This window comes from Nicotiana tabacum, chromosome 17, assembly GCF_000715075.1.
Source record: "Nicotiana tabacum cultivar K326 chromosome 17, ASM71507v2, whole genome shotgun sequence".
In the NCBI taxonomy this organism is placed as follows: domain Eukaryota; kingdom Viridiplantae; phylum Streptophyta; class Magnoliopsida; order Solanales; family Solanaceae; genus Nicotiana; species Nicotiana tabacum.
Genome location: NC_134096.1, coordinates 66,470,588 through 66,493,570, shown reverse-complemented (window position 1 = coordinate 66,493,570; position 22,983 = coordinate 66,470,588). Strand labels below are relative to the sequence as shown.

At 37.5% G+C, this 22,983-nt stretch overlaps 1 protein-coding gene across 1 annotated transcript; it reads right to left on the bottom strand.

Moving 5' to 3' along the window:
- Nucleotides 1-586: 586 nt before the first annotated feature.
- LOC107781695 (cysteine-rich receptor-like protein kinase 46) lies at nucleotides 587-5,208 on the bottom strand. Its single transcript, XM_016602432.2, has 9 exons — nucleotides 4,772-5,208; nucleotides 3,778-4,102; nucleotides 3,307-3,435; nucleotides 3,097-3,224; nucleotides 2,781-2,991; nucleotides 2,451-2,634; nucleotides 2,157-2,207; nucleotides 1,919-2,069; nucleotides 587-1,669 (listed from the first exon to the last, which is right to left on the bottom strand). The coding sequence occupies exons 1-9, from the start codon at nucleotides 5,186-5,188 to the stop codon at nucleotides 1,280-1,282; spliced, it is 1,986 nt and encodes a 661-aa protein (XP_016457918.1). The 5' UTR covers nucleotides 5,189-5,208; the 3' UTR covers nucleotides 587-1,279.
- Nucleotides 5,209-22,983: the final 17,775 nt, after the last annotated feature.

The window sequence follows — 22,983 nt, the reverse complement described above, 5'->3', positions numbered from 1 at the left end:
GTGGATGGGTGTGTTAGGCAAACAAACTAAAGAAATAGGGAAAGGAAAAAAAAAAGGAGAGAGGAGAGGAGAGGAAAAAAGGGAAATGATTGAATTGAATCCCTCAATTAAAGGTACTAATAATAGGGTGAGAGCCTTTTAAGGGGCAATATGTATAATTTGTAAGAAAATCTAAATACTTATTGAAAACTACAAAAACCGAAAGAAAATAGGTAAATAAGTTTTGGTGTGATACATTTTGGGTATTAATGAGTTAATGAAAAAGCCATTGAATGGAAGGAGTTGGGTCCAGGCCCAAATTTCCTTCAAGCAGATTGTGTGAATTACAAGCCCATGACCTCAATTCGAATCCACCTTCGAATGCTTCAACCCAAAGTTCAATTTCTGCGAGAATCCCTCGCGCTAACTTCGCTTCTCCTTCTCTTTCTTCTACTAGCTCCTCCAAGTTCTCCAACCAATCACTACCAATTAACTGGTAAGGAAAAATTAATGCTAGTTCGTCTGTTTAACTTCTATAGACTGATAATGTAAAATATTAGGTCAACATAACTAAAAATAATTACTACCTTTGTTTCAATTTATGTGAACTTGTTTGAATGAACACAAAGTTAAAAAAAAAATGAAGACTTTTGAAATTTGTGGTCCTAAACAATTTAAAAAAGAGCCCAGAGTATTTGTGTGGTTATAAAAGCTTCTCATTAAGGGTAAAATTGTAAATTTAAGCAAAATTATTTTCAAATTTAGAAAAGGGTAATTCTTTTTGAAACGGACCAAAAAGAAAATAGGTTCACATAAACTGAAACGGAGGAGAAGGTAATACTTATAATCAGTAAACTTGGTAACCTGAAAACCATGACAAATATCCTCCTTCATCATAACATGACGTAGGTGTTGCACCGACCGCGTAAAAATGTTTACACATTAAGGTCATTTGTAAGCATTAAGTGGTAATCCGTAACCTAGTAAAAACGGTAACTAAAATGATATTACCTGTTAAATTTACATTGCTTGTGGTAAACGACTTTATACTGTTAATGTACATAAACTTAATTAGTTATCTACGGATCTGGTCTTTTCAGCATCCTTTGCAGCATTCAGGCATCATCATCCGTTCTTGATCAGAGCACTGCAACTAGTGAACTGGGAAAAGGGATAAGCTCCTCATAAGCTCCAAAATCATCTCATTTGAGCTGTGAAGAACTCTTCATTCTCCTAGTGAAATTGAATTGGCTAGCTCTGTCTTTGTAGAGGGCCATGAATTTCATACAACAAAGCATCATTATCCTCCCAAAACACTTTCTGTGTCATAATAAGAATCAATCGATGCAGAGGGATGATGCCGATGAACAGAGCCATGATCTTGTTGGGTGTCATAATATCTGCAAGAATGAAATGACGATGCAGAGGGATGACGCCGATGAAAAGAGCCACCTTGTTCAGAATCATGAAATGACTCCTCAATGAAAGGTGGCTTTGATGGAACAGGCACTTCTAATTCCTTTTGTGTGAGTAGTTTAATAACAGTTGTCATATCTGGACGCATAATAGGTGACTCTTGAGTACATAACAGCGCGATTTGAATCACCCTTAGTACTTCATCCACATCTTCTATCTCCATGCTCGGATCTATTAGTCGAGATACCCTTTTCTCCTTAAAATGTCTCCAAGCCTGCACGTTAAATTAACAAGATTATCTCAAATGCAGTCTGTTGAACTTGGCAATATAACAAAAGCAAGGATTTAAGTGTGCAAAATCTTTTTATACAACGACTGTAGCGCTTAACCTGTTATAGCAAGTTAGGTATCATAGAGACTTTACCTAACTTACCTGATTGTGGAAGTATTTTTATACCTTCAGTGGTTATAACTTAAAGCTAGAAGTAAATGGGAAAAACAAAGTGTTCTGAAGAGAAATTACAATGGTTACAAGGGTGTCTAGTGTGTCATCGGCTGGAAATTTGTTAATCTCCCGGCCGCTTACTATTTCTAGGATGAGAACTCCAAAGCTATAAACATCCACTTTGTCAGTCAATTGTCCATGAGCAAGGTACTCAGGAGCCATGTATCCGCTGCAGGTAAAGGATTAGCACAGGTAAGGACAAAATGAAGAATGACAATATGTTAATCCAAATTCAAGTGCTTCATTACATACTTACAATGTGCCTGCAATAACAAGAGGCGCACTTCCTTGTTCCCTGATATTAAACCTGGCAAGCCCAACAAAAAACAAACAACAAAAACGACGTTTGAATTTCTAAGCAAGTTAGAGTCCAATATATGACTCACTGTCCATGTTGCTCCATTCAAGCTCATCTCAATCCAATATTATACAAGGCAAAAATAAAAATAAATATAGACACCAGAAGTACTCCATATTTTCTCGTGACATGAATCTGGAAGAGGACTAAAGGACTCTTAGAAAGCAATGGACCTAAAGTTAATGCACTAACCTGGCAAGACCAAAATCTGCAATTTTGGGACGGTACTTTGAGTCTAGTAAGATGTTACTAGGTTTGATGTCTCTGTGGATGATTCGAACTTGGCAATCGTTGTGAAGGTATTCTAAACCTTCAGCTGTTCCTTCGATTATCCTGAGCCTTCTCTTCCAATCTAATTCTTTCTTTTTCTTTGGATCTTTCTTTCATGCATATAGTCAAGAAAATCAAGTTACTGGGATAATATATAGTAGTAACTTCTAATTACATATGACACAGCATTTGTTTCTATCCTTTCCGAGAAAGGAGTAAAAGGATTAAAGATCTAAAGAACAAATTACGTACCGAATAAGATAAGATCAAGGCTTTTATTTTCCAGATACTCATAAACAAGAAAGCTGTCATCATCAGTGAAACAACAACCAAGGAAACGAACCAAATTCTGGTGTTGAGCTTGTCCGATAATGTCTATCTCATTGGATATCTCTTCATTCCGAATCTTGGTAGTTAAGAACATTCGTTTGATAGCAATTTCTCTACCATCTGGCAAAGTCCCCTACTTCAGAAACATTTTAAACTTATTTAGCAGAACTACCACTGTCAAAGCAGAGAAGCAAAATAGGGGAAAAAAGAATAAAAAGGCAGTAGTATGTATTTATACTTTAAAGACTTCACCAAATCCACCTTGGCCAATCTTGCATTCTTCACTGAAGTTGTCTGTAGCTTTCTCCAGTGTTGAATATTTGAAATGCAGGCTCCTCTTCATAACAGATGACTCAAGATCTGATTCTTCAAGAGAGTAAGTAAAACAGAAGGATTAATGAAGATTAGACCAAAATGATCTCTGCAAAAAACACTAACACTGTTTTACCATTAGGTTTCTTCTGGTGTTTCAATCGTTTTTCTTGAAGAGTTGTACCCACAATATATCCAACCAGAACAGCGACTACGCATACACCAACAGCAACAAGAACAAATACAACGTACATGAAAATGGCTCCTGCAAAATGACTTCCTTCTTAAATGAGTTTAACTTTTGTGCACTAAAAGTGTATATTATTATACACTATCTAGTTAACTTACAATAAGTAACTAGTTATAGCAAGATATATTGTTCGAACTCTCTGAAAATAGCGTCAGTTGTATGTCGGATCCTCCAAAAGTAATGCATTTTTGGAGGATCCAACACGGGTGCGAATAACATTTTGGAGAGCGCAGCGTAATAGTAGGTGTAGTAGAGTAACCTGGAAAAAGAATACATAGCTGCTGATTGTGTAAAGCATCTTATACTATCAATGTATATAAGTTAAATCCTTCATTTTCTAAAATGCATGCAGCTGACCTTTAGTATTAAGAAAGAAACTCGAACCATCGGTAAATTCGTATTCCGAGTAACGAAAATAGCAGCCAACGCTAAGGGCGCGCGCCTCAATGGATGGCAAACAATCAAGGAGAGATGTGCTTGCGTTTGTCAGACAATCGTTACATGATTTTTCGTCCAAAGTATTCCAGCAGTTAGCCATGCCATAAACTGATAAACCATGGGCTTTCCTTCGTCCCTCTGCATAGCCACCGTGAATTGGGGCCATGTTTACCAAATCCTTGACGACTTTGGTTGCCACATCCCTAAATTGCTCATTCTTCAAGTTCACTGCATCGCTGCATCTCTTTTTATCAAATTTAACCAAAAAGGAGAACCATGAGAACCAAGAACAAGCAAGCCAAAGTTATGTCTATTAAGATATTATTAGTTATATAAAAGTATACTCTCCCTAATAGTTTAAATTTTTAGATAAAACAGACATTCACTTATATATGATATGATCTTGGGTTCAAGTCTCATTGCCACTCATTATCTAAAAGAATTTTCCTCTCATGAAAAAGAATTAGGCCCTCATGCAATGAAGCATGTTGAAGATATACTTAAGTTAATAAGATGTACTCTCTGATGGCTTAAACTTTTAGATGAGATGGTCATACAACTAGTTAAATGAAGCAAATTGGGTGCCGAGGGGGTTCAATCGCTGGAAAATTGTGTAAATAGGGCAAAGGGTTCACTTAAACAAGGGAAACTTCTATTATAGCAACAAAGGTGGCACAAAAATTAATTTTATTTGCAAGTATGAATATAGGTATGACATTGTTGCATTTTCTTTTTTATCTCTTTGATAGATTTTCCGGCTCCGCCATTGATGCTAATACCATGCTATGTTGAGTTATGTCTTCAAGATGGGATTTTTACTTTCTTATCTCTTATGCATGTAAACTAACACATAAAACCCAGAGAAAAATATAAGAAAGCAATCAATAAAAAGAAAAAGGGAAAGAGAAATTACTTTGACGTCGTGGGGAGAAGAAGACTCGTAAAAAAAGCTATAGTTCTCGAATCTCATGAAGCAGCCATCAAAGAAAACACGACCGCTGCTGTGGGGAAAGCAACCAGGCAATTGCGTTTTAATGGTAGAAAAACAAATTTCGCAATCATCATTAGTCAGATCGTCCATGCATTGAGCCAAGACGTAAATTCGATTTGGAGGGTACCCTTCTCCATATATGGAAAATTTGTTTTTTCGCATTTCGGGTTCCATTGATACTATTGCATTGACGTAGTTTTGGTTGAATTCTGAAACATTCTCTGCTCGTTCTTCGCCGCAGAATTTATAGACCAGCTCCGTCCGAGGATTCGCAATTGCCGGAAAAATAAAAAAGCTAGAGAGGAGAACGCGTAAGCACAAAACGACGACATTGGCCATTATTAGGAGAGATGTGTTCATCTTGGCTTTTCATTTTTTTCTTCGAATTTCCTTTTGTTTTCAGGAGTAACGTAAGTTTCCTATTGTTAAAAATATTTTTGGTAAATTTACACTTTTAGTCCTAAAACATTGACAAATTCTGATTTTGGCCCTAGTACATTAACTTTCATTTAATTGAACTGTGCAATCCCTCTTCTTGTGAGTTTTCACAGATTTAATGAATTGAACTTTAAATATTAATCATTATATTATTTAATTATTCATGTGTGTTGGCCCAAGTGAAGTTTGTTTTGATGATTGACAAAGGAACTCAAGCATGAACCAGGTCCATACATAGTATACACAGACACAGGCAGATTCGAGCATAAGGGATGCACGTGAAGGAGTAAGCTTAAGTTGTTATATCTGATATCTCTTGATCGAAAAGGTTGCATAAATGATAAGGAGAAAGACTCCTTACTCGAAGAGAACTTTATCCAAGATAAGGAAGGAGTTAGAAGTTGAAGATAACTAGAACTCTTCCACCAAGAAAGAGTATAGCATTGCAACTCTAGTTATTTCCTATTCTACTAACTCTATAAATTGCATGATGTTCTCATTTTACAGGCACGCACAAACGCTGAAGTTAAATTTGAGTTGACAGCAAAATAGCAAGGCATTTTGCAAGCAATTCTTCTGTGATTCAAGTGTGCGAACCTGAAACTACATGAACCTAATAGAAAAACGAGTTCCAAGTGTCTCTATTTTATTCTAGTTTCATTGTAGTAAGTGTTTTCAAATTGTACCTTTCAGCTTTATCTAGAGACAATTGTAGTAGGTACTCTGAGTATTCAAGTTATAGTTAACTTGAAGTTGTCACAACAGTTAGAGGTTGGTTGCCACAATGGGATTAGAGGCAATCCTTAGGTTTACGAAGAGTTTTGTAAATGCTGTTTTGGCTCAGTGATTTAGTGAAGTGTTGGGGAAAATCCTACTGAGTAGTAGGTCGTGCTTTTTTCACCTTTTGAGCCGGGTGTTTTTCACGTAAAATACTTGTGTTCTTTACTTTCCGCATTCACTATTTCCTTACCAGTAGTATAAGGAACACATAGAAGAACCAGATCCTTCTATAATCAGTGCACGCGAAAATTAGACACCACACAATTCACCCCACTCTTGTGTGGTATTGAAGTATAAAATAATAATTGGTATCAGAGCAGGTTCTTCTTGAAGAGGCTTACACCTTAGGAGAAGATCAACATGAGTGCACCACCTGAAAACTGGGAAGGGCAATCAACTGCTAGGCCACCACTTTTAAATGGCAAGTACTACTCTTGTTGAAAAAACAGGATGAGAGATCACATTATAGGAGAGGACTATGAGCTATGGGACATTGTCACCAATGGTCCACTGGCTACCTTGAAGAAAAATGCTGAAGGAGTAGATATGCCAAAGACAAGAGCGAATTGTTTGTGGACTTGGTCCAGATGAGTACATCAGAATCCAAAGTTATACCACTGCTAAGCAAATTTGGGAAACATTGCAAGTGGCTCATGAAGGAACACCTCAGATGAAGAGATCCAGAGGAACTCTACTGTATTCTCAATATGAGAACTTTGCTATGAAGGAAGGAGAAACCATTCAAGAGATGTACACAAGGTTCACTACACTGACAAATGAGCTAAAGTCTCTTGGAAGGACTATTCCTGAAGAAGATAGAGTCGAGAAGATATTGATAGGGTTCTTCCTATCACTTGGGAGAGCAAAATCACCGTCATTCAGGAATCAAAGAATATTGTCACTCTCCCACTAGATGGATTAATTGGAAATCTCACTGCCTATGAACTTAGGAGACAAATCATGAAAATGGATATACCTAAGAAAGAAAAGAGCTTGGCACTTAGAATCACTAAAGGTTCTAATCTAGAAGATGATGAAATGGATATGATCACCAAGGATTTCAAGAAGTACCTGAGGAGAGGAAAATGTTCTTTAAGAAGTGGAAGCTATAGCAAGTCAAAAGCTCCTGAGAAGCAAACCAATGATGGCTACAGGTGTGGAAAGACTGATCACTATATCAAGAACTGTCCTTTATGGGTAATTGAATGGAAGAAGGAAAGAGATGAACGAAGGAACAGGAAGAAGGAACAGGTTCAACCGAAGAAAAGAAATAACAAAAGATCAACTAAGGCTATAGTCGTTGCTTGGGGAGAAAGCTCAGATGATGATGATGAGGACGAACAAACACTTATGGCCATTGGAGAATCTGATGAAGAAACTGAAGTAGGTGTAATTCATCTCAAAGACAAGATTAAATTGTTGTCTAAAGAAAGGTTATCTGAGCTACTACTAGAACTAATTGATAAATCTAAGGATGTAAACAACGAAAAGGAACATTTATCTAAAGAATGTGTGATTTTGAAGGCTAAGTAAAAAAACCTAAAACTTAGGGTTAGTGAAACTGTAAGTGAAAATATTATGTTGAAGAACCAGATTCATGCACTTGACTCAACTGTCCTAGAGCTTAGATTTGTAAATCTAAAACTGAAATTAGGAACAGGTAAAAAGACAGATGATCACACATAACTCACTTCAGAAGAAAATGTAGGAAAAATGAAAGATGAGTTGTACAAAAGGGATGAGAAGGTAAGAATCCTAAAGGAGGATCTAAGCAAGGTCAAGCATGAGCTAGACATAACTTATAAATGGAACAGGTCCTCTGATGCACTTTAATGTCTATAAGAACACCATAGTAGCAACAGAAGAGGACTTGAATTTGGGAACCTGACACATAAGTGGGATCCCAAAAGTAAGTACCTCACACTTCATGAGAAAAAGATTTGCACATACTGTGGTAAAACAGGTCAGTATAAAAGTGAATGCACTGCAAAAGAAAAGGTAAGTCAAAAGAACAAAGAATTTGTTAAAGGGAAGAATAGGCTACCAAGTTGGGGTAAAACGAATTTGATTTATCCTTTTGCCTATAGAAAAGGACCCAAACTAGTTTGGGTTCCTAAGACTAATCCCTGATTTCCTTTTGCAGGTCCAAGTGAAGGGGAGTAGCCAAATATGGTACATGGATAGTGGCTGCTCAAATCACATGATAGGAAGCAAGAACCAGTTCCTTTCACTTGAGGACCTTAAAGGAGGTAATGTCTCCTTTGGAAATGGGAAGAAAGGTGAGATCATTGGGTTTGGAAAAGTAGGTAAGAGTGATTCTCACTACATTAAGAACGTCTACTTGATAGATGGACTGAAGTACAGTCTAATAAGTGTATCATAATTATGTGATAGGGGTAACATGGTAGCATTCACCTATACAAAATGCTTTGTAATTAATCTTATCACTAACAAGATAGTTTTGCAAGGAAAAAGAGTAAATAACATATATATTGTGGATCTATCCACACTTTCAGATAATGAACTCACTTGCTTGAGTGTGTTAGATAATGATCCCCCCTGGCACAAGAGACTTGGACATGCCAGTCTAAGTCAACTCAACAAACTAGTCTCCAAGGAATTGGTGATAGGACTGCCTAACATTAAGTTCAAGGAAGATAAAGTTTGTGAGGCTTTTGCAAAGGGGAAGCAGGTAAGATCCTCTTTCAAAAGCAAGAAAATGGTAAGCACCACCAAGACGATGGAACTGGTCCATATAGATCTTTGTGGACCAATGAGAACATTAAGTAGATGTGGTAAGAGATATGTTATGGTGATTATTGATGATTACTCTAGGTTTACTTGGACACTGTTTCTAACATCTAAATATGAAGCATTTGATATGTTCACTTCTTTTGTTAGAAAAACTCCGAAACAACTAAGTAATCAATTTGCATCAATTAGGTCTGATCATGGTACTGAATTTGAAAATGCTTAATTTGCTGAATTTTGTGATGAGCATGGCATAGATTATAATTTTTCTTCTCCTAGAACTCCACAACAAAATGGAGTGGTTGAAATAAAGAATAATACATTGGAGGAAATGGCTAGGACTATGCTTCTTTCTAGTAAACTTCTGCATAGTTTCTGGGCAGAAGCTCTGAACACTGCATGCTATATCATAAACATGTGCATGACTAGACCTTTTGTTGAGAAGACTCCCTATGAGTTACTTAGAGGGAGAAAGCCAAATATATCCCATCTTAGGGCATTTGGATACAAGTGCTTTGTGCACAATAATGGTAATGACTCCCTAGGTAAGTTTGATCCCAGAAGTGATGAGGGAGTATTCTTGGGATATTCTTTACATAGTAAAGCTTATAAGATTTATAACAAAAGAACTATGTGGGTAGAAGAAAGTGTACATGTAATTTTTGATGAAACTAACATTCTTTCTGAGAGGCAGGAACATGATGATGAAGCAATTGGGCTGGTAAGAAACTCAAATGAAACCACAACCCAAACGGAAGCTTCACTAGAAGAAGGAACAAGTGATGGAACGGGTCCTTCCACCTAGGGCAACTTGACATGGGGAACTGAACAAAGAGGAACTGATCCTCAAACCTAAAGGGAACCTGTCCATGAACCTGTTCCGCAACAACAAAACGTTGAAGGAACATTTAAGGAAAACTAGCTGGTTGTGAAACCGTACAAGTAACAAAGTTCTCATCCCATTGAGAACATAATTACTGATCCAACCTCTGAAATCAAAATCAGATCTTCTTTTGTAGAATCTTTTATGCTTTTGATGCCTTTTTATCTCTTATTAAATCTAAAAATGTTGCTGAGGCTTTGCAGGATGCAGACTGGGTGAATGCAATGCAAGATGAACTCAACCAATTTAAGAGAAGTCAAGTTTAGCATCTGGTACCAAGACCCAAGGACAAATCAGTAATTGGCACAAAATGGGTCTTCAAAAACAAACTTGTCAAAGATGGAATAGTTACAAGGAACAAGGCAAGATTGGTGGTTCAAGGATATAGTCAAGAGGAGGGGATAGACTATGATGAGACCTTTGCTCCAGTTGCAATATTGGAGGCAATTAGACTTCTTATAGACTTTGATGCTTATATGGAATTCACTCTCCATCAGGTGAATGTTAAGAGTGCCTTCCTTAATGGCTATCTAAGGAAGAAGTGTTTTTCAAGCAACCTCCGGGCTTTGAAAGCAAGGAATGTCCTGGTCATGTGTACAAGCTTGACAAGGCACTTTATGGGCTCAAGTAAGTTCCAAGAGCATGGTATGAAAGATTATCAAAAATCTTGCTTGAGCATGGCTACAGGAGAGGTAAAATTGGCAATACTTTATTCTTGAAAGAAAAAGTTAAAGATCTCTTGGTAGTTCAGATATATGTAGATGATATAATCTTTGGAGCAACTACTGATAAGTTAAGTAAAGAATTTGCTAAACTAATGGGGAGTGAATTTGAAATGAGTATGATGTGTGAGCTTAATTTCTTTTTAGGATTACAAATTAAATAAAATTCAAATGGAACTATGATCCATCAGCAGAAGTATGTGAAAGAGTTGCTCAAAAGGTTTAAAATGGAAGATTCCAAAGAAATTGACACTCCTATAGCAACAATCACAAAATTGGATGTAGATGAACTTGGTTTATTTGTTGATCAGAAGTTGTATAGGGGAATGATTGGCTCTTTGTTATATCTCACTGCTAGCAGACCTGGCATTATTTTCAGTGTATGCCTTTATGCTAGATTTCAGGCAAATCCAGAGGAGTCTCACTTGACTGCTGTCAAAAGGATCTTGAGATACCTAAAAGGCACTACTGACCTCTGTCTATGGTATCCAAAAGGTAGTAATTTCAACTTAGTGGGATATGCTGATGTTGATTATGTAGGTTTTCTTGTGGATAGAAAGAGCACCTTAGGTATGGCACACTTTCTTGGCTCATGTCTTGTGTCTTGGGCCACCAAAAAGTAAAATTTTGTGGCTTTATCTACTACTGAAGCTGAGTATGTTATTGCTGCCTCATGTTATGCTCAATTGATGTAGATCAAACAACAATTAATGGACTTTGTGATTGATGTAAGTTGTATCTCCATCTTTTGTGATAACACTAGTGCAATTAGTATGACCAAGAACCCGGTTCATCACAAAAGAACTAAGCACATAGATGCTAGGCATCACTTTTTGAGGGAAAACTATGAAAAGGGTTTGATCACTGTGGAATTCTGTGCTACTGATAAGCAAATAGATGCCATATTCACAAAAGCTCTAAGTAGAGATCACTTTGAAATGAACATGTTAGAATTAGGAATGATTAAGATCGCCTAAAAGGAACCAGTTCTAACTCATAAATTTTGGTTAGGAAATTTGTGAATTTTTGTACATAATTAGATTAGAATTTGCTCAGTCTCATACTTTCATCAGTATACTCCTGTGCCATGTGCTAAAATGTCTCGTTAATCTCTAATGATATTATCTTTATTTTCTTGGAAAATTCAGACTTACATAAGAGATTTCTCAGTGAAGAACCTGGTTCATCAAGATTACATGGTACGTACTCTCCACCCTGCATATTTTGAAATAATTATATTTGGATTATGATCAAAATGAGAGTCCTATTTAATCCTAACCTCCTTGAGCTTATCCGTTACGAAATGAACCAGTTTCATCCAAATAGAGTCCCAAAAAATGCAATAAGTGCCTAGATTCTAGAGAGAGTCCTCAACACAGACTCCCAAAATTCTGAAAAAGTTGTCGTTACCCAATCAAAGTATTTCTCTTTGAATTAATTTATCCTAAGTCATTTCTTTACTTCTAATTCACAAATGCCAAACAATTTTCTCTAATCTTGTCTCATCTTCAAAACACACATAATCATCTTCTCTCATCCTCTAACAATCAATGGCTAACACTTCTAAAAATCCCTCATCACCACCCAAAGAATCCACACCCACTCCTTTAACCACACCCTCAACCACACCTATCTCTAAGAAAGCAAGATTCAAGATGCTTGCTCACAAAGTAGTTACTGGAAAAGAACAAATCAAGAAAATCAATGAGCAACTGAAGGCAAGTCACGCAAATGAACCCCAAAAATCTGAAGACTCTTTCAAGTCTACAACTGAGGTGGAAGAAACTGTTTCATCTAAAATAGAGCAGGTAACATATGGTCATAAAATTACATATGAAGTAATCTCTGAGGTTGCTGCAAATCTGGAAAATAGATTTGTTCTAATAGAAACTGTGACTGGGGTAAAGACCACTGAGTCTGGAAAAATTGGTGGTAAAAATAAAAAGAGAAAAGAAAAGGAGAGTGAGGGTACTCAAGGCGATGTGAGGGGAATGAGACAAGGAGTGGCTGGATCTTCACCTACTCCTGTTGGTTTGACTGAAGAAACAAGAGCTGTGGAAGTATGCAGTGAGAAATATGCTGGAGAAGAAGAAAGTGTGAGAGAAAAAAGGGGAAGTGGGTATGGAGAAGTTGATTAGGGGTTGGTTAGATTGGGGAAGAATGTTCAAGAACCTATTCCATCTGTGCAGGAACCCCCCGAGGACCTACTGAGAAAACTGTCTGACAGTTATAATCCTAAAAAGAAAAAAAGGGTTCAGGAGTTAAAGTCCCTGGTACTGCTATGGAAAACAAGAAGAGAAAGGATGCCTCTTCTATCCCTGTAGAGACTCCTCCTACAAGAGGAAGAGCTACAAAAAGTCAGAAGAAGCACAGTGAGGCTGAATTGAAAAAAGCCATAGAAGAAAGTAAGAGAAAGACTATTGCAAAGGGAAAAAAGAAGGTGGTTGAGCCCGTTGAGCTTGTTGAAATTAAGGATATGGACCTGGTTCTTCGTGATGAAGAGGAGGCAGAAGAAATGGAGGTTGTGACTCCAAAGGCAAAGAAAATCAAGACTTTCGCAAAGAAGTCTGTCTCAAAGACAAAGTCTGCAGAGCCCTCTACCTTGACTAAAAGAACGAGGTTTGCCTTGAAGTCTAGAAAAGTGAAAATGTAGAAGAAGAAGAGAGTGAAGGAGAAGAAGAATCTGATGCAGTGAAGGACATGATGGTTAAGTTTGGGACAAGAACCATCTTGAAAGGTAGACTCCTCAGGGACTTGGAGGAGGAAGGCATGATGTTGCTGCTGGAAAAGTTACAACTGCAGGGTTGGAAGGACATGGTCCTTCAGATGGATGGAAAGCTTGCCAAAACTGAGATTGTGGAGTTCATGGAAAATTGTGATATAAAAAATGGCAGAGTCACCAGTGTGGTGAAGGGGGTGACAGTGAGTTTTGATGACAAGGATCTAGGAGAGATCTTAGGTGTACCTGCTGAAGGGTGCAATGATTACAAAAAACTCAAATGGCCAAGTCTAGAGAATCTCCCTACCTCCCTTGCCATTACAAGGAAGTTTGGTGGCAATAAAGAAGAGCTTCAGCCCAAGGCTATATACAAAAGTGAGATAAAGCCACCCCACAAAGTGATGTTCGAATTTGTTAACAAAGTTGTGTTGCCTAGGCAGGAAAGAATCCACATTGCCACATTCATGGACCTGGTCCTTATGGAATGTTTGGACAGTGGAAGGCAAATAAATTGGCCTGGGTTTATCATCCAGCTTCTTGATAGGGTTCTGACTGGCACCAAAACGCATGCCATACCTTATGGTTTCATTCTCACGGCTGTACTCGCACACTTCAAGGTACCCATCAAAAAATGAGAAGTTGGTACAAGAAAGGATCACTTTGGGGAAAACACTTTGACTGTTTCTGACTATGAAGTCCACACCACTCCCAAAGAACCCGGTTCATCCAAGAAGGTACCTGTGAACAGCAAAGTGCGAGCCTTGGTGCAAGAAAGTAGGGCTAAGGATGCTAAAATTGAGAGGCAGAAGAAGAGGGTGGTTGAAGTAGAAACTGAGAGGGATGCTCTCAAGGCTGAGCTTGCAAAGGAGAAGGAGAAGAATGATGGCATTCTTCATGATATGCTAAAGCTACTTCAGGCCAGAAACCAAAAACCTAGTCCTTCCCAGCCTTGAAACCTTTCTAGCCTAGTTAGACAAACCAGTGACCCGAATGGGATTTTTTTTCTTTTTGCTCATGATCCAGTATTTTTATTTCTCTTTATGCTTTGTGGATGACTAAAATCAATGATAATCAACTATTTTTGTGCTCTAACTGTTTGTTGATGCTTCTTAGATGGCTAATATCATTAGATTGGTAAATGATGCTTGACTTTATGATTGCATTTGAAGTAGCCCCAGTGGCCATGAGTAATTTCTATTAAAATCTGGCTATCTAACATAATTATGAAACTTTTTGATGATTCCAAAAGGGGGAAGATAGGTTGTGCTTCTTACTTTGGACTGTGATGTTTATTACCTAATGAACCTGGTCCTTAAAATGGAAAGTGTTCTAACATTGTGTTAATATTGAGCTGAGTTGATACAGGGCCTAAGTTTATGAAAAGAACAGAGTTTTTCATCATAAAAAAGGGGAATTTCTTAGCCCAAGTGAATTTTGTTTTGATGATTGACAAAGGAACTCAAGCATGAATCAGGTCCATACACAGTGTACATAAACACAGGTAGATTCGAGCATAAGGGATGCACGTGAACGAGATAAGCTTAAGTTGTTATATCTGATATCTCCTGATCGAAAATGTTGCATAAATGATAAGGAGAAAGACTCTTTACTCGAAGAGAACTTTATCCAAGATAAGGGAGAAGTTAGAACTCTAGTTATTTCCTATTCTACTAACTCTATAAATTGCATGATGTTCTAATTTTACAGGCACGCACAAACGCTGAAGTTAAACTTGAGTTGAGAGAAAAATAGCAAGGCATTTTGCAAGCAGTACTTGTGTGATTCAAGTGTGCGAACCTGAAGCTACATGAACCCGATAGAAGTATCTGTCTTTTATTCTAGTTTCATTGTAGTAAGTATTTTTAAATTGTAACTTTCAGCTTTATCTAGAGGCAATTGTATTAGGTACTCTGAGTATTCAAGATAGAGTTAACTTGAAGTTATCGCAACAGTTAGAGATTGGTTGCCACAACGGGATTAGAGGCAATTCTTAGGTTTACAAAGAGTTTTGTAAATGCTGTTTTGGCTCAATGATTTTGTGAAGTGTTGGAAAAAATCCTACTGAGTAGTAGGTCGTGATTTTTTTACCTTTTGAGCCGGGTGTTTTCCATGTAAAATATTTATGTTCTTTACTTTTCGCATTTACTATTTCCGCAACAGTAGTATAAGGATCACATAGAATAACCAGGTCCTTCTATAATCAATGCACGCAAAAATTGGACACCACACAAATCACCTCCTCTTGTGTGGCATTGAAGTATAAAACAACAATGTGATACGTTTACTCTATATCTGAGGGTAATATATTTCTAAAAATAGTCAAAATGCATACGTATTTCTTACATAAGGATTTAAAATCACACATATTAGTTAGCTGAATACTAAATGTGCTTAGATATATAAATATATCACAAGGATCAAAATATAATTAACTATAATTGAGGGATCAAAAGTATTATCTCAACATTCCCGTGCCAAAATCTTGACAACAAACAACATATGGTGGCGGATAGTTTAGCAAAATATGTGTGCAATCTACATTATAGTAGTACGAAAGTACTTGGTACATTTTGTAGTTCCTCCGACTCCGAAGTTATGTTTCAAATCTAGTCAAAATAGACAAACCAAGAATTAATCATATAAAAATGTATCTTTATGTGGTAGTGGTGTTTTATATAACAATGTACCACCTCATCCAAGTACTTTTTTCCGGTAACTAAGGGGGTAAATAGGTCGGGTTGGTTCGGATTTTTCAATTATCAAACCAAAATAGTGTCGGATTTTTAAATTTATAAACCAAACCAAACCAACAAACTCAAGTTTTTCAATCTCGATTTTTTTCGGTTTTTTCGGTTTTTTCGGTTTTTTTTGGGTTTTCTGGTTTTTTCCGGTAAAGTCTTCATAGCATAAAATATGTAACTTGTGCTCCCAATATTTCTTAAGTCTTAGTAAAATACAACTATATAATGTATTTTTCAAAAAACTAACACAATAATATGAGACAAGTCATAGCATTATACTAAAATATTCAATAACAAAGATAAAATAATAAAATTACATAAAACAAATATTGCTAATTAATAAGCCATAATGAAAATTAACATAATCTAAAAATACAATACAAGTCATGCTAAAATAAGTATAGCTAATAAGTACTAATATTAATTACATAACTAAGCACTAAAGAAAAAGATAAACTAAGTTATTCATTTTCATTATAAACTAATGTAAAACTAAAATAATTATCCAACACTATCGTCATTACTAGTATTGAATTGAATTTTTTTTGTTAGCATTGGTATTGATTGGAACTTTATTTGAGTTATTACATTTATGGGCTATAAAATTTATTTACCATTCAAGAATGTTAAGTCTAAACTTGAAATAATACGTTAAAAGATAAAACTGTGAAAAAGTTTAAGAAATATTTATAAATTACATTACAATAAATATTTATATGTATAAAATATTTTTTAAAAATATATAAATGTACTATCGGAGTGGTTTGGTTTCGGTTTGACTTTTTTTAGTTAAAATCAAACCAAACCAATTATGTTCGGGTTTTATTTTTCAATACCAAACCAAATCAAACCAAACTACATCGGGGATTTTTTTCCGGTTTGACTTGGATTATCGGTTTGGTGCGGTTTATCGGTTTCCTTTGTACACCCCTACCTGTAACGATGCAACAATATATACTCAATATATGTTTTTTTTAGACCAAAAAGATAAAGAGTATATTCAATTTATATGTGTTATTTGTGGTGATAATTCAAAATGAGTAATTAGCCACAAATTACCTTTCCCAATCTATCATAACTTTTCCATTTAACTAGTTTAGGAGACTTGCGGGTTTCTTCTTAGTGGAAATGAATTTGTAATGACCACAAATTGTGTCACTGATCCTCACGTACGTAGCGGATGAATCCCCAACCTAAAATATTCTCTTAGATGCAGAGAATAAAACTCTAGCCGTCATTAGTCTAGTGAAAATAGTATCTTTTCAACATCCACAATGATGTTTATATAGGCTAGTTCTAGGGTTCTAGGTATACGATTAACTAATGGGCTTGTGAGCTATCTAGTACCATGACCCGATCCAATAATATTTTTTAACATTAAATAATACTTAACACTCTTTAGTCTGTCATCAGTCTTTACAAATTGTGATTTACTTCCCTTTGTCACCCTGCATCTGTGGTTGTAGTTGTCTACCTCTCAAGTTAATTTGTGCATCTAAGTTTACTCGATTCACTATTGAAAATGATACTACTGTAATATTTAGACAAGTATGCAGTGTAAGGAATTTTTATATTATCAAATCATTTAAAAATATATGAATGTAACTTTCAATGGCAAGCGTAGATAAGTAACGTTTAAAGAGATGGTAAGGACCTGTTACAACCAACAAAAAGATACATTGGTTTTCCAACCTACTGTATTCTCGGTATTCTCTCAGTTCCTCAATAAATATCCCTCACTTGAAGTATTGAGATCTTTGGAGATGAAACAACTTATCTAAGCTTTACCGAGCTGTATCTGGAATATTGTGATTTGTCCTGGGTGTGTGCATGCTATGTAGAAAAATAGAATTCTTGCTGATGTCCCTCTTTAAAGGATTGTTTCTGAACCTTTAAATTATAGAGACCACGAGCAGAATACTATACTCAGTCAAGTAGAAAGACCAACTTGAGAGCAAGGCAAGCTGTAACGGATTAAGACTTCGATTCATAGACCAAATCATAAAGTACTAGGCGTCTCAGATTGTTTTTCTTTTGAAGAAATTCTTTGACTTTATCCGCCTCGAAATTAAAGTGTGAAAGTTCTACCTTACAGATTCCATGAAATCCCCGACCTTTGTTAATAGGAAAGTTGTTTAGATACAAAGTATCTGTTCTGAAGAATTGTTATGGTCGCTTCTAAGAGACAAGTCTCTTTAGATATATATCTACATTTGGGGGAAATATTGTCACGGCAAATTAGCAACTCCTATTACGTATATTTTCTATACAATTTAAGTCATTACACGATTGCAATCTTCATGTGGAAGCTCTAATGATCTTAACTTATAAATCTATGAAATGAACTTTCTTTTGTATGAGTTCATGATAAATCACGTACAATCTCTAGATTGCGAGACTTGTACCATCCTTTTTTTTTGTTGTGAAGAATGCAAAACTTGAGCTCTGGTATGTGCTCTTCACAGAGGGCGTTCTCTTGTTGTCTTTTCTTTTGTGGCAGCAGTTAGCTGCGGTTTTATAATTAACTAACATTGTCGATCGAGATATTTTTGTGTATTACAAGCTGACTGTTTGATCCGAGAGTTGAGCATTGTATAAGTTCCATAAAATATATTGTTGTTTAAACTTTTAAATTTGCTTCTCTAACTGTGAAGTCATTTGAAAAGAAAATACATGTTAACAGATAAACGAATAACAGTTCTCTTAAAACTAGAAGTAGTTTTCTGTGTATCTTAGCAATGACATATGAGAAAAATTGTTGACTCAGAACTAACTCATTTTAGTTTAATGCAAACAATTCGGTACATAAGCTGTGTACCAACCCATTTGTTTACCCACAAAATCGGATAACAATTGAATTTGTACGTGGTTTTAAGGATATGTGATCTAACTTGATACAAAACGAGAATCAGATTAATATTGAAATAAGCAATGAAAAAATAAATGCAAATTACATAAGTTGAACAATCTTAGCCTTGAAGATTAGTCATGCTCGAGTCAAAAATGCTTTTATCGATGCCGGAACAGAATGACAAGATAATGAGAATTAGAAATAATAATATATTACTTTGTGATGCGTGCTACAGTATTATTAATGAATTATCAGACCCCCTTTATATAATAGAGGAGTCATATTCTAGGTACATTTCTATAAAAAGTAAAAATCTCTTGATTTGATGATTACCGGTTCCTTGGTGATACGTGCCGAGATTCTCACCGTATCCATCCGGTCGCGGATATTTCGGTCTTCTGTTAGTTATCCTCGAGCTTGTTCGAGACTAAGGTCGACATCAGACTCAATTATCCTCGAAGGCAGGTTTTCCGACCTCGGGTTCTAGCTCGGTGAGACTCGAGGTCGATCTTCAGTCCGTGGTCGCCACGTTCCAAACCTAATCTACCAAGTTAAAGTCGAGCTCGACTTCGACCGTATACAGATAGTCCCGTCGTTTTCGGAGCATAATCGACGAGAAACGATATGAGCCTCCGATATCTCTCCTCGGTGTTCCTCGTCAGAAATGACAAATTGAACGAAACGTCTCGTTAGTCACATTTTCATGGCATTAAATGCTCGTCAGCCGCTGGTCGGCCACTTACAGCTTTGAACCGTTATTTGAAAACTATAAATATCCCCTTCTTCATTCATTCAAACTTTTTACATCCAAATCTTCTCTACTCTTGTTTCTTAGAAATTTCAACGCTTTTCTAGTATTAAATCTTTGGCCATTCTGAAATCTTTTCACAAGAACTTCAGATTTGTTTTTAGCATCAAACTTAATCTTTAAATTTCCTCTCTTTCCTTCACCTATGAAAGAAATGGCAAATACTTTAAAGTCCGTTCCCCAAAAAGAAACTCCCTCTGCCTCGCGACCGACTGTAGAGGAAAATGTTTCATCTGCTGCTATTGAGGAACCGACACCGGAACCTCCTCTGAAGATGTTTGTTCCTACGGGATGCCCAACTGGTGCCGATTTCAAGGTCGAGAAAACTTCCTCGGTACCGGGTCGGTGTGAACCGGTATCGAGATATATATGCTCGGTCACCGACATCTTCCTCTCCAAGGTCAAGGAAGACTGCAACTGGGATGATAAGCGCACGGTGGTTCCTTCGCCCGAGAAAGCGATTATTACCCACGTGGAGGGTTTTTTAAGTGTTTACACTTATTCCTTCACGTTGGGCCCCTTGGATCCGGTCATCATCGCCTTCTGTAAGAGGTACGAGGTGACCCTCAGTAAAATTCATCCCTCTTTCTAGAGGATAGTAATTCTCCTCCGCTTCTTCGTAAACAAAATCAAAAGGTGTCCTTTTACCATCGATCATCTCATGCGCCTGTATAGTCCCCGACTCTATCGAGGATGATTAATCAAGCTTGCACGTCGGGCCAGTAAGGCCCCATTCTCGAGCATCGACGAGGATCAAGACTGAGGCTACATCAAGAACGCTATTTTCAGGGTCGGTAGGCAAGTTTACGTTGAAAGCCACATGTGAATTGACATCGATCGGATCTACGATCGGAATTCCACCAGGATCAGCAGGTGGTACCTCGTTATCGGGCGCTATGTTTTTGTTTTCACCTTGATGACCGGACTCGTTGTCAACATGTAGGGGTGCTAATTGAGATTTTGACATTTTGTGTTTTAGCCTGGAATCAAAGACACTTCAAAGAGCAAGTGAAAAGTAGTGTGTGTTATGAAGATTCGTATCAAATAACCACTATTATCCTTAGCCCCACGGTGGGCGCCAAACTGTTTACCCTCAAAATCGGATAATAATTGAATTTGTACGTGGTTTTAAGGATACGTGATCTAACTTGATACAAAATGAGAAATCAGATTAATATTGAAATAAGCAATGAAAAAATAAATACAAACCACACAAGTTGAACTATCTTAGCCTTGAAGATTAGTCACGCTCGATTCAGAAATGCTTTTATCGATGCTGGAACAGAATGACAAGATAATGAGAACTAGAAAAAATAATATATTGCTTTGTGATGCGTGTTATAGTATTTTTAATGAATTATCAGCCCCCCTTTATATAGTAGAGGAGTCCTATGCTAGGTACATTTCTATAAAAGGTAAAAATCTCTTGATTTGATGATTACCGGTTCCTTGGTGATACGTGCCGAGATTTTCACCGTATCCATCCGGTCGTGGATATTTCGGTCTTCAGTTAGTTATCCTCGAGCTCGTTCGAGGCTAAGGTCGACACCTGACTCAATTATCCTCGAAGGCAGGTTTTCCGACCTCGGGTTCTAGTTCGGTGAGACTCGAGGTCGATCTTCAGTCCGTGGTCGCCACTTTCCAAACCTAATCTATCAAGTTGAAGTCGAGCTCGACTTCGACCGTATACAGATAGTCCCCTCATTTTCGGAGCATAATCGACGAGAAACGATATGAGCCTCCGATATCTCTCCTCGGTGTTCCTCGTCAGAAATGATAAATTAAACGAAACATCTCGTTAGTCACATTTTCATGGCATTAAATGCTTGTCAGCCGCTGGTCGGCCACTTACAGCTTTGAACCGTTATTTGAAAACTATAAGTATCCCCTTCTTCATTCATTCAAACTTTTTACATCCAAATTTTCTCTACTCTTGTTTCTTAGAAATTTCAACGCTTTTCCAATATTAAATCTTTGGCCATTCTGAAATCTTTTCACAAGAACTTTAGATTTGTTTTTACCATCAAACTTAATCTTTAAATTTCCTCTCTTTCCTTCACCTATGAAAGAAATGGCAAAGACTTTAATGTCCATTCCCCAAAAAGAAACTCCCTCTTCCTCACGACCGGCTGTAGAGGAAAATATTTCATCTACTGCTATTGAGGAACCGACACCGGAACCTCCTCTGAAGATGTTTGTTCCTACGGGATGCCCAACTGGTGCCGATTTCAAGGTCGAGAAAACTTCCTCGGTACCGGGTCGGTGTGAGCCGGTATCGAGATATATATGCTCGGTCACCGACATCTTTCTCTCCAAGGTCAAGGAAGACTGCAACTGGGATGATAAGCGCACGGTGGTTCCTTCGCCCGAGAAAGCGATTATTACCCACGTGGAGGGTTTTTTTAAGTGCTTACACTTATTCCTTCACGTTGGGCCCCTTGGATCCGGTCATCATCGCCTTCTGTAAGAGGTACGAGGTGACCCTCAGTCAAATTCATCCCTCTTTCTGGAGGATAGTAATTCTCACCTACTTCTTCGTAAACAAAATCAAAAGGTGTCCTTTCACCATCGATCATCTCATGCGCCTGTATAGTCCCCGACTCTATCGAGGGTGATTAATCAAGCTTGCACGTTGGGCCAGTAAGGCCCCATTCTCGAGCATCGACGATGATCGAGACCGAGGATGGTTGGGCCGATTCGTTCGAGTGAAGACCTCTGATTTAATCCCGGCCGAGGATATGCCATTTCCTGAGAAATGGAACTTGAAACATAAGTATAACCTTTCCTTTAAGATTTCTTTTATTGCGTTTCCTTTTTCTCCCTTCTCATCGATATTTTGTGATGGTGCAGCAATTGCTTGGATGTCGGATGCAGTTCCTCGACTCAAGGTGTAGGTCGAGGGTATCGCAACACAAAGATCTTACTCTGAGCGCTCATGGCGTGAGCTTTCGAAGGGCCGATGGGAGGCCCGTTCTCATGGTGAGATATTTTCTTTAAGCTACATTTGACCTTACTTTCACGCCGTCGATTTCTAACTTGTTTTACTTTCCTTTTGCAGGTTTACCAAAAGATGTTTAAATGAGGCCTCAGTCCAGTGATAATGACATTTTCACCGAGCCCCCTGCTCCAAAGTAGGATAAAGAGAAGAAAAGAACAAAAACACCGAGCTCCAAAAAGTAGAAACCAAAGATGCGGCTGGCGCGTACATCCAAAGAAAGTACCAGCGCCCTATAACTCCTATCGAACTCACTCCACTAGTTGAGGGATGAGTCCGAAGAATAAGAAGAAAACTCTAAATTGGTGACCTGCGTGAGAAGCGGTACCGAACTGCCTCAAACCAGGGAGGCTGATGAAGAGGCAGTGGCCTCCGAACAAGGAAGGGTTGAGGCCGTTTTTCCCCGACCTAGGGAGGTCGACAAAGGGACCATGTCCGGTACTTCT